General features: G+C 38.8%; 1 protein-coding gene across 2 annotated transcripts in view; it reads left to right on the forward strand.

Annotated features, from left to right (window-relative positions):
• Positions 1 to 14,715, forward strand: part of rbks (ribokinase) — a 33,430-nt gene that overhangs the window by 14,387 nt on the left and 4,328 nt on the right. For both annotated transcript variants that reach the window (XM_082143867.1, XM_082143866.1), the window contains exon 8: positions 4,158 to 4,346. In XM_082143867.1, the coding sequence (XP_081999993.1) occupies positions 4,158 to 4,346 (189 nt within the window). The remainder of the gene's footprint in view (positions 1 to 4,157; positions 4,347 to 14,715) is intronic.

Genomic DNA, 14,715 nt, shown 5'->3' on the forward strand with positions numbered 1-14,715 from the left:
TGAGAGCCCTCAGTACAAATCAACCCCTTAGATCCAGCCTTCGTCCCAGCGCACGCATCCACGTACATGCTTGGCTCTCACCCGACGACTTCAGTTGCGGGAGAGAAGGATGAATCATCGGCAGTTTACAGAAGCAGATAACCACACATTGATGAGTAATCTGTGCGCTTTTCTGTTTTGGCAGCCAGCTTGGAAAGATTGATGGCAAAGCTTAAAGTACACAAATACAATGGGGGATACTTGTTGCCCTGATCTTTCAGTCGTTTGGTGGGCCAGAGTGGGGGTTATTCTTCACACCTGCACTAGAGAACCTAAAAGAGCTGATAATGCCAACACTACATTTTTCCAGGCTTTCCGAAGAGACTTTGAAGACACAGTTTGATCTTTACACACTTATTCATACACTCTGCTAGTCATGAATGACATAAAGGTCGCTGACACAAGATTTTGTGGGGGGAAAAGGTCTTTTGTACTGTATATAGTGCAGGAATGTGTAAAGCTCAACACACACACAAGTCACTTTCAAACCAAGCAGCTGTTGGGACAACGCAGCGAACTCAAGTGCAAACGAGCAAAATCTGCTGATCACACAGACTCCTATTGGGATGTCTGGATTTCACCCACTTTATCACATTGAGTTAAACAATATAGCCCGGGTTTCACAGACAGTTAAGTAGCTTTTATAAACATGGCGTTAACTGGTGTGCATCTTGAGACAAAACAATGGCACTGACATATTTTAAGATCTGTCAGGGCAAGTTGCTTTCAGTTAAAACATGCAAACATGCATTTTAGTCTGAGACTAGCTTAAGCCTTGTCTGTGGAACTGAGGGAAAAAGTGATAAATCAGAAACTACACAGGTTTGTAAATGTCCAGTTGGCACAAATGCCTGGTCAATGTATTATTTAAGCAAACAGTCCTGTTGTATATATTTAAAGGGTTAGTTCACCCAAAAATGAAAATGCTGTCAGTAATTACTCACCCTCATGTTGTTCCAACCCCGTAAGACCTTCGTTCATCTTCGGAACACAAATTAAGATAATTTTGATTAAATCTGAGAGCTGGATCACTCCTCCATAGGCTTCTAAACACGTTATAACTTGCTGGCCCAGAAAATGCATTAAAGAGATCGTTAATATAGTCCAAGTGACTCCAGTGGCTCAATCTTAAGTTTATCAAGCAACGAGAATACTTTTTGTGCTCAAAAACAAACAAAAATAACAACTTTATTCCACTATTCATTTCCTTCTCTCTGGGCCTCGAGTTTTTTCACGTAGGATAACTGTGCAGCGCTTCTGTGTTGTACGTCACCACGCATCACACACATGACCAGCGTCGGCCAATAGTGAGCCTACGTGTGACGTACAACACAGAAGCGCTGCGCTAAAACATTACGTGAAAAAACTCGAGGCCCAGAGAGAAGGAAATGAATAGTGGAATAAAGTTGTTATTTTTGTTTGTTTTTGCGCACAAAAAGTATTCTCGTCGCTTTATAAACTTAAGATTGAGCCACTGGAGTCACTTGGACTATATTAACAATGTCTTTAATGCATTTTCTGGGCCAGGAAGTTATAACGTCTATAGAAGCCTATGGAGGAGTGAGACAGCTCTCAGATTTAATCAAAATTATATTAATTTGTGTTCCGAAGATGAACGAAGGTCTTACGGGGTTGGAACAACATGAGGGTGAGTAATTACTGACAGAATTTTCATTTTTGGGTGAACTAACCCTTTAATGCACACTGTTGTGTTACTGTGGTTGTAGCACTTCAGTACTCAAATGGCGATGGTGGTGTCATTCCTGGTCTAATAGACTTTATCCCACACACACATTACATGAACAAACAGGAACACAGGTCTCATTGCATCCACTCGTCAGAGACAGTGTTAACGACAGTACAAACTGATGGCGATATCTATGAACTTTTAAGGTAACCTAGCGAGTTCTTTTTATTGTTGGTGTTTTATTCGATTTATCTAACATATCTAAATGTTAGTGAGAAGAAGAAAAAAACATAGACATCTCACTGCAAATGCGCTGGACATTGGTTATGCTCAATTTTCCTCAGTCCTTTGAAGGTATCTTGAGTAAAACGGCTCTTCATTTAATGAAGCACGTATCATTATATGCAATGCGACCTGTTTTACTGAATACAGAAGTTTGTTGCGCATAACCCACATTGTGCACAACTTGACTCAGTTCATCAAGTCTAATAACGTTCTTGACCTCTGAAGACACTTTCTTTTCATCTGACTTCAGCAGTCCCAGTTATGCAACACCTACATTTCATGATACAAACAGTTCCTGATGGATAAAGTCCTGCAATACACATTTTTTTCCTCGTTGAATGTCCTGTTTCAAAATAAAATATATCAGATTACTTAATAACCAGTAAAATGGGTTTCAGATGCTGTTTTTATGTTGACTTTAAACTTAATATCGCAAGTGATTAACGCACTCATACCATGGTCATTTGCCAACATAGACAACTTAAAGCTGTTATTGATGTTTGCAGCGCAATATTTTACCGGAAGGGTAAAAATTATGGTTATTTTCGTCAGTTACGACTCATTAGTTCGAGCATCCGGTCCACAATAAATCAGACACAGAGATAAAGTACATTTACATGTACAGACCCTTTCCAAAAAATTTGAATATCATGGAAAAGTTTATTTATTTCCATAATTCCATTCAAAACTTTAAACTTCCATAGATTATAGATTCAGGGCCCACAACTTAAATGATTTCAAGTATTTAGTTGTTTATTTGTACATAGTTTGGGCTTCCAGCTCATAAAACCCACGAAAACAGGATTTAAAAAAATTAGAATATTACATGAAATCACACAGTAATTACACAGTAATACCATGGTCATTGAACCAGGTTTTGGTTATTTTGGCAGTGTGGGCAGGTGCAAATCCTGCTGGAAAATGAAGTCAGCATCTCCATAAAGCTTGTCTGCTGAAGGAAGCATGAAGTGCTCTGGAAATGTCCTGGTAGACGGCTGCGTTGAGTGGACAGCACAGTGGACCAACACCAGCCGATGACATGGCTCCCCAAACCAACACAGACTGTGGAAACTTCACACTGGACTTCAAGCATCTTGGATTGTGTGCCTCTCCATTCTTCCTCCAGACTCTGGGACCTTGGTTTCCAAATGAGATGCAAAATTTGCTCTCATCAGAAAAGAGGACTTTGGTCCACTGTGCTTTATTAAATCCAGAGTCAACGCAGCCGTCTACCAGGACATTTCCAGAGCACTTCATGCTTCCTTCATTTTCCAGCAGGATTTGCACCTGCCCACACTGCCAAAAGAACCAAAACCTGGTTCAATGACCATGGTATTACTGTGTAATTACATGTAATATTCAAATTTTTTTAAATCCTGTTTTCGTGGGTTTTATGAGCTGGAAGCCCAAATTATGTACAAATAAACAACTAAATACTTGAAATTGTTTAAGTTGTGGGCCCTGAATCTATAATCTATGGAAGTTTAACGTTTTGAATGGAATTATGGAAATAAATTAACTTTTCCATGATATTCATATTTTTTGGAAAGGGTCTGTATATGAATGAATGATATATCTGAATTAATTATCGAGAGTGCCAGAGAGATGTGTGTGTGAATAACCGCATCTGTGTGCAGCGTCTCTCTCACCTGAAGCTGTGAGTTTAATTACTTCATAATAGTGATGTAACTCCCTCTTGCTGAGAAATACAATGTAGTGATTCATTAGTGAAGCTATTTTATAAAAAAAAATTGCAGGCAATATTGATAACTTTCTTTACTCCTGATTCCTGAATGTTTCTGTGTGTGCAGTGTGATCTCAGCTGTGTGTGAGTGACGTGTGTGTGTGTGAGCGCTTCAGTGAAAACAGCGCATTAATATAAAATGGTGATTAAACTGACTTGGAACTGCATTAAACTGTTTTATGACCTTCTAGCGAATCAGAATCGAGTGTTCAGGCAGAACATGGTATGCTAATTAACTAACGTAAATGTATACAACTTTCACGAACATAGAGTATGTTATTGGCAACTTTAACCGTGGTTTAGAATACAAACATATTAGTAAAGTTGCATATTAGCTGTTAGCATAACCGTTATGAGCATAAATGTGACCGTTTCCTCTTTATCTTGTGGTGTTCCTCTCAGGCCGAGCTGTTGACGGGTCTGTCCGTCACCTCAGTGGAGGATGCCAGTCGAGTGGGCCTGGAGCTGCTACACAGAAGTTGTGGTTCAGTCATCGTCACCTTGGGGCCACAGGGCTGTGTGGTGTGTGAGTCCACAAACACGGCCCCTAAACACATTCCCACCACCGCTGTCACTGCTGCCGATACCACGGTAAGACTGCGGTTGACTGTTGACATTTCTTGGTTGGCACGTTTTGGGCTGGAGGTATGTTCCCCATGTCAACCATCTGAATTAGACCCAATCAGAATCTATATGAGATTATCATGGGCTAATTCAGATTGGGCCAACATTTAGCCCATAGATAAATCAGTTTGGGGCTCATTTCGGCCACACCATGAAATGTTGGCTAGGTTGTACATAGCAGCTGCGTTTCCATTACCCTTCAAATTGCGCAAATTGAAATTGAAAATTGAAAATATGGCCCAATGGAAACACTTCAATTTCGCAAAAACTTTTTGCGCTCGCATGAGGTGATTTTTCAGGCAATTCAAAAAAGGAATATTTTGCAAAACTGCAATGGAAACATTTACAGGTCACCTGACGTACGTAAAAGTCACATGATCATTCTTTAAAGATGGCGCGGTATGTTTGGACAGAAGACGAGACTTTTATAAACTCATAAAAGACAAAATAATGAAAACCTCCCAGAAACACCTCATACGTGTCCGCTCCCCAGTATAAGGGTCTTTCCTTGCCATTAATGCTTGGATAACATCGCCTACGTCTCCTTCCATTAAAAATAATGGCTAGTGCGGTGGCTGCGACATACGTGAACCTGCCAACATCCGTCGCCATTATTTTTGGTGAGAGGAAAAATTATGTTTTGGTTGCATAACATCAGTTAATAGAAATGCCATAATTTCGCAATCAACATTTCGAAAATATCGCAAATGTTTTGCGCAAATCTGTAATGGAAACCAGGCTACAGACAGTATAGTTTTGTTCAAACAAATTTTAGTTTTTCATCAAAAGTGTGTGTCTGGCAGGTTTATAACATGTTTTAGGTAACAACTCGAACATTGTACACCTAATCCTCTTTTTTTTTCTAACGGTGCTCCAGATGTGTGTTGAAGTAGAATAAATGTATTATGTGGCATATTGAGTTAGTTAGTTATCTGCAGCACATATATCCGGCGCTCAAAGTCTGTGACTCACCACACACTAGCGGCTCTTCCTGGGCTAGGTTCTCTAACAAACCTATGAAAACACTTTACTCCTTTTTTCTTTTATAACAGCATTCATTGAGTTAATCCCACAAAGAAGAAACCTTTTATATACCTTTACAGACTGTAGATATCTGGTTCACTTTGCAGGTTTCACACATTTTCTGTAAAGCTGCTTTGAAACGACGTGTATTGTGAAAAGCGCTGTACAAATAAATTGAAAATGTGAACTTTGCAACTGGCCAAGAACCAGTTGGGCAGTCGTGGCCTAATGGTTATAGAGACAGACTTGTAACCCAAAGGTTGCGAATTTGATTCTCAGTGGTGGCAGATATTGCTCTCTTCCACCCTCAGTACCCACGACTTAAGCAAGGTTTGTTTGTGTGTGTGTGTGTGTGTGTGTGTGTGTGTGTTCACTACTCACTGCTCCTAATGTGTGTGCACTAACTTAGATTGGTTAAATGCAGAGGACAAACTCAGAGTATGGGTTACGATACTTGGCCTTCTCATGTTAGATCACGTCACTTACTTAAATAGGCAGAGTCCATCTAACTCACATACCAACCACAGTCCAGCTGTACACCGGTAATAGACTGATGAGCAAAAGAATGGCATCTCATTGGAAATTCTAGAGCGAATGGTTGCATTGACGTCATAGAATGGAAATTGAAAATGGATATAGACCTTGTACTGTATATAGTCTATGATTTCCACCACTTTAATACATAAGTAGTAGTATTATTTGAGTTATAAGACATAATATAAAACAAAGAAAGAATTTAAAATCGTGCTTTATAAGCTTGTGCTTGAGTATTTTAACGGGTTACTCTTGTCAAAATTGAACCTATCCGGTTCAAAAATACTAATACTAAAAGTCACCAGGAAATCAAAATTGACGTTTCTTGTTTTTTTTTTTACAGAATGTTGCAGTGCTAATTATAACTGGTTTACTGGTATCCATGCACATCTTGTTAAAATTCATACGCCCTCGTAATCTTCAATCAAAAACGTTAGCTTCGAAACGACATCTGTTCTCTTCATGACGTGTCCAACTTTTTGACTCGCTAAACGTAATCTTTTTTGAAAATTTTAGAATTTCAAAAAAGATTATGTTTAGCGAGTCAAAAAGTCAACATTAAAACAGTTTTGTTTCTTTCATAAAACATAGATTATTACGCCAGAGATGTGACATAGCGATTAGTGTGAAACATGCAGATGAAAGTATGGCTTGCATCATATCCTGTTCCCCTTTTCATCCTTTACTGACTCCTCTATCATTTATTAGCCCAAACACTTAAAATGGACATTCAATAATTCAATAATTATTTGTTTATATACATTGTTTTGACTGATTTCCATTCTCAATGATGAAAACATTTAAAGGAACCGTATGTAAGATTGTGGCCAAAACTGGTACTGCAATCACTTTCAAATTACTGTAGAGCGGTGTATCCCCTCCCCCTCCCCCTCCCCCTCCCCCTCCCCCTCCCCCTCCCCCTCCCCCTCCCCCTCCCCCTTACTCGGGTAAGATTAACAAAAAGAGCCTAGGTTCAATTCTGACAAGAGTTACCCTTTAAATGCCACAAAAACGTATTTATAACACAAATCGCTATCGATAACCCGTGCACCAATCATACCGGATAGATACATTTTCCAATTTGTTTTGCATGTAATATACATCAGATAGTCTGTGAATGGTTCGTTGGTGGTCCACGTGAAGCTAAACTGTATGACATAGTGTCTGAGAAAACCAGATGTTTTTATACCCCTACAAGTTCGCCATGCTACTAGTCATCTGTGTGAATGATATTGAGTCATCAGTCATAATATGCCCATGATCCACTAGGATGATTCATATTTGAAGTAGTATGTTGTGAATGGGTAGTAAACACAATTTTTTCATCACTTGAAATATGTGGATTCTGCTGCGGTGTGCGCTTTAATCTAGACACGAGAAGAGAAAAAAGTGAGATTGGAGTTATGATAGGGTGTTTCTTGGTGTTTCACGTCATTTCTTACTAAAACAGATTGTTTTGCTGATTGCTGTCATGAGTTCAGTCTGGCGTTGTACGTACATGTTAATTGAATATGGCTACTTGTTTGCCTCACACTTTCACACGTTTGACATCAATCTCATGTTAATTGTGGATGTGGTTCTTCTGGTTTCTCTTCTGATTGTAATCTCTAAAGACACACTCATTTTACGCCTGGATTCGGTTGATCTGGCGTCACAGTAGCTCATATTTCCTGTTTTTTTTTTTTTTAAACACCAATAGGGAATCTTGTGAAGAACAACAAGTCACCTATTAGAAATGCGTCAAGACAGAAAGAAAAGTGGATACATCATAGTGTGATGCAATAAATATGTTTAGTATGTTTAGTCAGTGACCAGAAATGCCTCAAAACAGGTTGCACTGCTTCTCTCTTCTTTATTTTTATTATTCTGTCTTGCATTTCAGTTCTCATTTTTGAACCACATCTTACTTGGTTAACAAGCAATTTCATAACTTAAGTTCTAAGAAAAACAATTTATTTGGAGATATTCTGAGAACCAAATGGGGTTTTTATTTTATTTATTCCATAATCCATTTAGTTTCCAGCAGAATGAGCACTGGATTCTTAATAGGCCGCATCCATTTAGTCATTGTTATCTCTTTTAATTCAAGGGTTCTTCTGATAATCACTGCACAGTTGCACAAAAAGATGACTTCAGGTGAAAAGACTTGTCTCTGGACTTGTCTCTTCTTCAATCAACTGTCCTAATATCATAAAAAGCCTTAAGGCTTAGTACTTCCACAAATATATATATATTCAAAGTCATGTGGTGCAAAAACAAATGGAAATAATGTCAAAGAAGGAGCCCTGCACACCCTCATGAGTATGTGTCAATATGTTTCCTAAAATTTCAGATCATTTGACTAAGAAAAGTTGAGTTCAGGTTGTAATATGTCATGCTGTGACTCAAAATTGACGTTTCTTGTTTTTTTACAGAATGTTGCAGTGCTAATTATAACTGGTTTACTGGTATCCATGCACATCTTGTTAAAATTCATACGCCCTCATAATCTTCAACCAAAAACGTTAGCTTCGAAACGACATCTGTTCTCTTCACGACGTGTTCAACTTTTTGACTCGTTAAACGTAATCTTTTTTGAAAATCTCAAATTTTCAAACCGAATTTTTCTTTCATAAAACATAGATTATTACGCCAGAGATGTGACATAGCGATTAGTGTGAAACATGCAGATGAAAGTATGGCTTGCATCATATCCTGTTCCCCTTTTCATCCTTTACTGACTCCTCTATCATTTATTAGCCCAAACACTTAAAATGGACATTCAATAATTCAATAATTATTTGTTTATATACATTGTTTTGACTGATTTTCATTCGCAATGATGAAAATGTTTAAACTCACCAGAAAAACAACATTGTTTTTTATGAAATATTGCAGTGATTTATCCATGCCGTTGTAATTTTTAAATAAAAAAAGATGCAACAACATCTCTTCTCTTCTCTGATGATGTGTTTTCAGCGTGAGGGCGGGACAACCTGTCACTCACATGCGATCCAATCAATTCCCAATGAATTTTTTTTAGTTATTTTTTTTGGAGAAGCCTTTTTATTCTAATATTCGTCACAAGAAGGAAAGAACTAGTGTGGTCACGATACTCGAGTTTCCAGCTTTGATACGATACCTTGAAAAATACCGATATTCAATACCATTTTCTGTACCACGGGGAAACCTGCCATATATACCGCCATACAGATCATTTATTAACTAAATATTGTTGATAATTTGGGTAATTTTATTGTTATAGCTCACACAGAGAACAGGGAGGCTTTATTTGAATCGTTGAACTAGATTTACAAAAAATAAGTAAACAGTCAGTAATAACATAAGAACAAATAGCACAAATAAATACAATAGAAATAAAGAGACAAATGAAATAAACATGGCTTTACGTTTTTCAGGTGTGTCCAACAGTATTATTCAGGTAAAGAAATACTACAGAAATGAAAGTAATCAAATGTAAAATATCACTGGATAGTTTTCATTGTAAAAATTAACAACTAAAGTTACAAAAGTTATTCGGTCAAGAGCAGCGAGGGATTTTCTCTTTGTCTTTTGTTCTTTGATTAAAGCTGCAGTCCGTAACTTTTGGCGCTCTAGTGGTTAACGAACAGAACTGCATGCGTCTTGCGGAAGAACATTTTAGCTGGGCTTCTCCGCAGTGGTAAGACCCGAACCAGTCTAAAATAGTCCCAATATAAACACTTATTATAGGTGTGACGTAGTGATTCAGGATAATGCGAAAACACGGTGTACACGATGTACTCGCTTATTATATAAATGTTGTACATATTAAATACAAAAATAAGTTACAGACTGCAGCAGGAATATTAGGCTGCCGTCACTTTAACCCTTTAGAACCTGAAGCTAAAATCTGTGTTTTTTCACATATTTAGATTTTTTTACTGTAAAATGAATGTGCAAGGTGTCATCTTTTTCAGAATAAAATTAGCTTTCAACAAATTACAGTTATTGACCATAACTGTGTGTGGTGAGTTTGTAAATAAAATGTTAATTTAAATTATTTTTTTTTTAACTAAATTTAGTTTTTTATTTAAAAATAAAATAAAATCACGAACGAAAGAAACTAACACTTTAAAGTTGAAAAATGAACTATAATACATGTATACAAGTCTTTTTTGTGACATTTTGTTGCACAGTTTTTATTTAGGACACTTTTTTTCATACACGCACACATACAAATGCACGCACCACATGCCCGATACGTGAAAGAGTAACGGCCATCCGCCTCCCAAGTTTCATTAAAAATCATCCCAATCCCCTCTTCTGCTGTCTACCACTTCTTTCGCCATGTATTTGTTAGTTTCTTTTATTATTTTATGCAATCCAAAACACTCTTAACCTGCCGCGCTTCGTATCTCTCTGTTCAAATCCTTCCTACCCGCTCTGCCAGAAAGCTGCTGTCATTTGCTGATGGAAAGCATGAAATTACCGTAATAAGCCGTATTTTGTCTACTGTCAGGGGCAATTTGAATGATTTTGATAGTGCAAACGGTTGAAGAGTTACGGTAAAATGAATACAGCTTGCTGGTATGTGTCGGCGACGACACAGCCGGCTCTAAAGGGTTAAGAGCTTATGCACGGATCCAATATACTGATACACCAACATGTGTTTTCTCTCAAATATAATGTTCCAAAACTGACTGTTTACCTGAATACTCCACAAGACGGGCATTTTGACATAATTTTGTATGTATTTCACCATTTAATCACAATAAGCCATGTTTGAGAGGCGGCTTTATGAGATCGCCGCATAAATAGATCAGCGGTGCTCGCGGGAATGAGTCAAATGATCCGCATTACAAGCACTATTCAACCGGAGTGAGTGAGTGGAGGCGGGTGTGTGTCCATTTAATCACCATTTCACAACCATTTAATCACAATAAGCCATGTTTGAGAGGCGGCTTTATGAGATCGCCGCATAAATAGATCAGCGGTGCTCGCGGGAATGAGTCAAATGATCCGCATTACAAGCACTATTCAACCGGAGCGAGTGAGTGGAGGCGGGTGTGTGTCCAACTGTCAATTGATCAATACTATACCGAAAAGGAGTATTGGAACCAGTTCAGATATTTCAGTATCGATACATATCGATATTTCTGACAACGCCTCTCATAAACGCACACACTCAGATATATAGAGCACAGTATTGTCCAGGGCCGCCCTGCTCTCTCTGGGTGACTCAGTGCTGAGCAGAGATCCTCTCAGCGGGAGTCCGCCTGGCTGTGGTCTCCACGTGGCGGTCGGCCTGTTCCCGTGCACTTTGATGACCCATAAATCCTGAGTTGTTTAACTCTTTTGGATGCCCTGATCCCTCTTCCAGTAACTCTGTTTTTCCCCCACTTGTTAAAAAACAGGAGGAGGAGGAGGAGGAGGGAATGGGGCCAAGTGCCAGATTTTATCTCAACGGTCGGCTAGACAGAAGCAAGGCATGTTTCCATCGGCTTATTCTCTTAAGAGTGATGGAATATGACTTCCGGTTAAGACCAAAAAGAGAACCGTCGTCATTTCTTAACAGTATGTGGCGATGGTGTTTATTTGTGAGGTCTATCTTTAGTCATTAAAGAACATTCAATAGGAGGTTAAAGTGTTTACCGGGCTTCTCTCCGAGCGTAGTGGTGTGAGTCATGAAGCTCAGTGTTGCTCTGTGCTCCTTGGACTGGATCCAGGGTTTTCTGCAATGTCACCAAATCCCAGTCTTTCATACTAAACAACCCCTGTTATTCAGAGAATAGGCATGGAATGGTCTCAGCTCTGGTATTGCATGAATTAAACGCTGTCTTTTTGTTTATGTGGCTCAGTTTGCTCTAGGGCTGCTGTATATATTGCTTAACTATATATAGAGAGTTTAACTATAACTCGTTAAATAATGTGAAATTCAAAATGTGATATGTTAATGCTTTAAGTGTGTAAAATAAATGTAATTATATAGAAAATGGTATAACCAACATACATGTTATACATTCTTTTTGCGAGAAGAAAGCATCCTTACAATTTCTGAAAGTAAAAAGCAGTTTTACTCTAGCATTACATAACAAGTAAGTCATTTTAACATCAGTTTAAACCAGGGTGTTTGTGGTTTCAGGTAGGCCTACGTTAGGTTAGAAATTAAATAATCAAATGTAAAAATAAAACACTGCTAACTCTTCACTGTATGAACTAAATAGTGATTCTTATTAAAGCTACGAAAATTATTCAGTCAAGAGCAGTGAGTGATTTTCTCTTTGTCTCTTGTTGTTTGATTAACATTACCATATTTTTACCTTCAATAGTTGGGATTGAGCTGATCAACAAACGGACAGGGAACTACGTCATGACGTTGAAAGGTCACGCCGGCGCCGGCAGAAGTACCGCCCCACTGTTTACAATGCGACAGTACGTAAGAGGATAGTTCAAATAGTATTGTTTGCTATTATATAGTAATAGTATTCACTGAATATGAATAGTATATGAATAACATTCTGATGAATATGAATAGTAGTTCAAATAGTATTGCCGGCGCCGGCGTGACCTTTCAACGTGATGACGTAGTTCCCTGTCCGTTTGTTGATCAGCTCAATCCGAACTATTGAAGGTAAAAAGTCTATATATTATTTTATTTTTTTTGAAAATGACCTATCGTTTCGCTAGATAACAACCTCTTCTTCAGCTGTGATCGCGTACAGTCCGTTTAAACACTTCAAAGACTTTTGAAACTGCATTGATTTGGACTTAAAAATGATGGTAACCAATGAAGTCCATTGTTAGAAGAAAAATCCAGAAATGTTTTCCTCAAAAAACATAATTTCTCTCCCACTGAGGAAAGAAAGACATGGATATCTTGGATGGCATTGGGGTGAGTAAATTATTAGGAAATTTTCATTTTGGGGTGAACTAATCCTGTAAGCACACGGATAGAAGCAGGATTATTAGGATGCTGTCACTTTAAGAGCTGCACGGATCCAATATATTGATACACGCGCACCTTCTTTCTCAACTGTTTACTCCACTTAAGACGTAACTGACTGTTTACGTGAATACTCACCAATACGGGCATTTTGACATCATTTTGTGTGTATTTGGCCAGATAAACTGTGGAAGAGAACTGGAATCGGGATTACATGCTACATGAGGCGGTTTTCTGTATGCGTGAGTACTTCGCTTATTGTGCCTTATAACATTAAGCATGTCACACGTATGTAACAGTCATGTGTCCAGTCTACTCTCTGCGTCGACCTAAAACTTTTGAACTATTAAATTCATTGAGTTATCGTAACGCGATATGCACATTTGCGATATTTCGATATATCGCACTGCCCTAGTTTGCACTGCAGTTAATACAGAACTACTTAGAAACCATTGGTTATGGACAGAAATGGGAATATTTCAGTTTGATTCCAAGGATATAGCCTATTTATAACATTTTAAGCCAACCGCTCGCTGATAAACTTGAAACACTTGATAACAGAATGTCACATTTATCCGTTGTTGATTAAATCACTTCTCACTGTTGGGTCTGTCGCATTGACTCAGCAATGAAAGATGTGTAATCGTTTAAGCATGTCTCACAGATCCTGTCACTTACTGCAGCCTCTCTTCAGCCATTAAGTTCGCAGAAATAAGAACAGAAGCACCACGTGCACGTGAACATCATGGACAACAGCTGGTGTCATTGCGATGATCTCTTTCGCTGAGGAAAAGAGGGAATGCCACAAAACAGTTTTGATCAAATAGTTGTTAGGTTGAAGCGGAGGTGGGGGAGGAGTTACGCTAGCGCATTGGACATGCCAAAGCAATGAGAGACCGCCCATCAACAACGACTGAGAATTCACATCTTTATGTTGTTCCCAGAGGTTGCGAAGAGAGTTGGTTGGACTCTTAACTCAGCAGATGAATTGGGTTTTTGAGCGCTGAAAGAAAGTCAGTGAGTGGGTCGCATCTGTCACCCTTAAGAGGACATTACACACATCTCAGATGGGCCGTGCCGTTGTGTACTCTTGATCAAGGAATCCTTTCTCTTGGACACTAAGCAGTCTCAAGTTAAAAGGATCTTTTGGCAGTTTTACAGCTTCACATCACATCAAAAGCCGTGTGGTATGGCACTACATGAAAAGCACGGTTAAACACTACTGGAAGGGCAAGTAAGCAGTTTCCCTCTGTGTGGCTACACACCAGCTCTAAGATCATTCCCTTTCTTCCATATATCTTACACAAGCCTTCATAAATCCAACACTGACTGACCCTTTCATGAGAAAGTGATCCTATCTGCAGCCAACGTGTGTGTGTGTGTGTGTGTGTTCACAGAGACCCTACAGCATGGACTGTGGGTGGCCTGTGCTCTTACATTTGGATGTCAACCCAATTCCAAAACCAGACAATAAAGGCTTGTAGTTGTTTCAGACAATCACAATCAGCCAAACTTCACCTCCATGAAAAGAGACATAGAGGACCCACCACAGGGATCTTTACAGGAGACGGTGGTGAGTATTTACCGGAAAGCACAGAATGCCTCCAACCGACATTGGTGTCGTCACACCAAGAGACTGTAAATGAAACCCACAAAGAAGAACCCACACTGAGCCGCTTGGACAGCAGCCATTCTTTTGAGAGGAACCATGTCCTAGCAACATGTGCTTTGGTGACACAAGATGACCACTCAGACCCACAAGTGGGTTTCTAAAAGATTCGAGATTTGACCGTCAACAAACTCTAAAGCTTGTACTGTGCCATCCGTAGGAACACTTTATATGATACAACAACCTTTGGGAAATCCTTATGGTTT

This window comes from Leuciscus leuciscus (genome assembly GCF_965113295.1).
Source record: "Leuciscus leuciscus genome assembly, chromosome: 17".
Classification (NCBI taxonomy): Eukaryota; Metazoa; Chordata; class Actinopteri; order Cypriniformes; family Leuciscidae; genus Leuciscus; species Leuciscus leuciscus.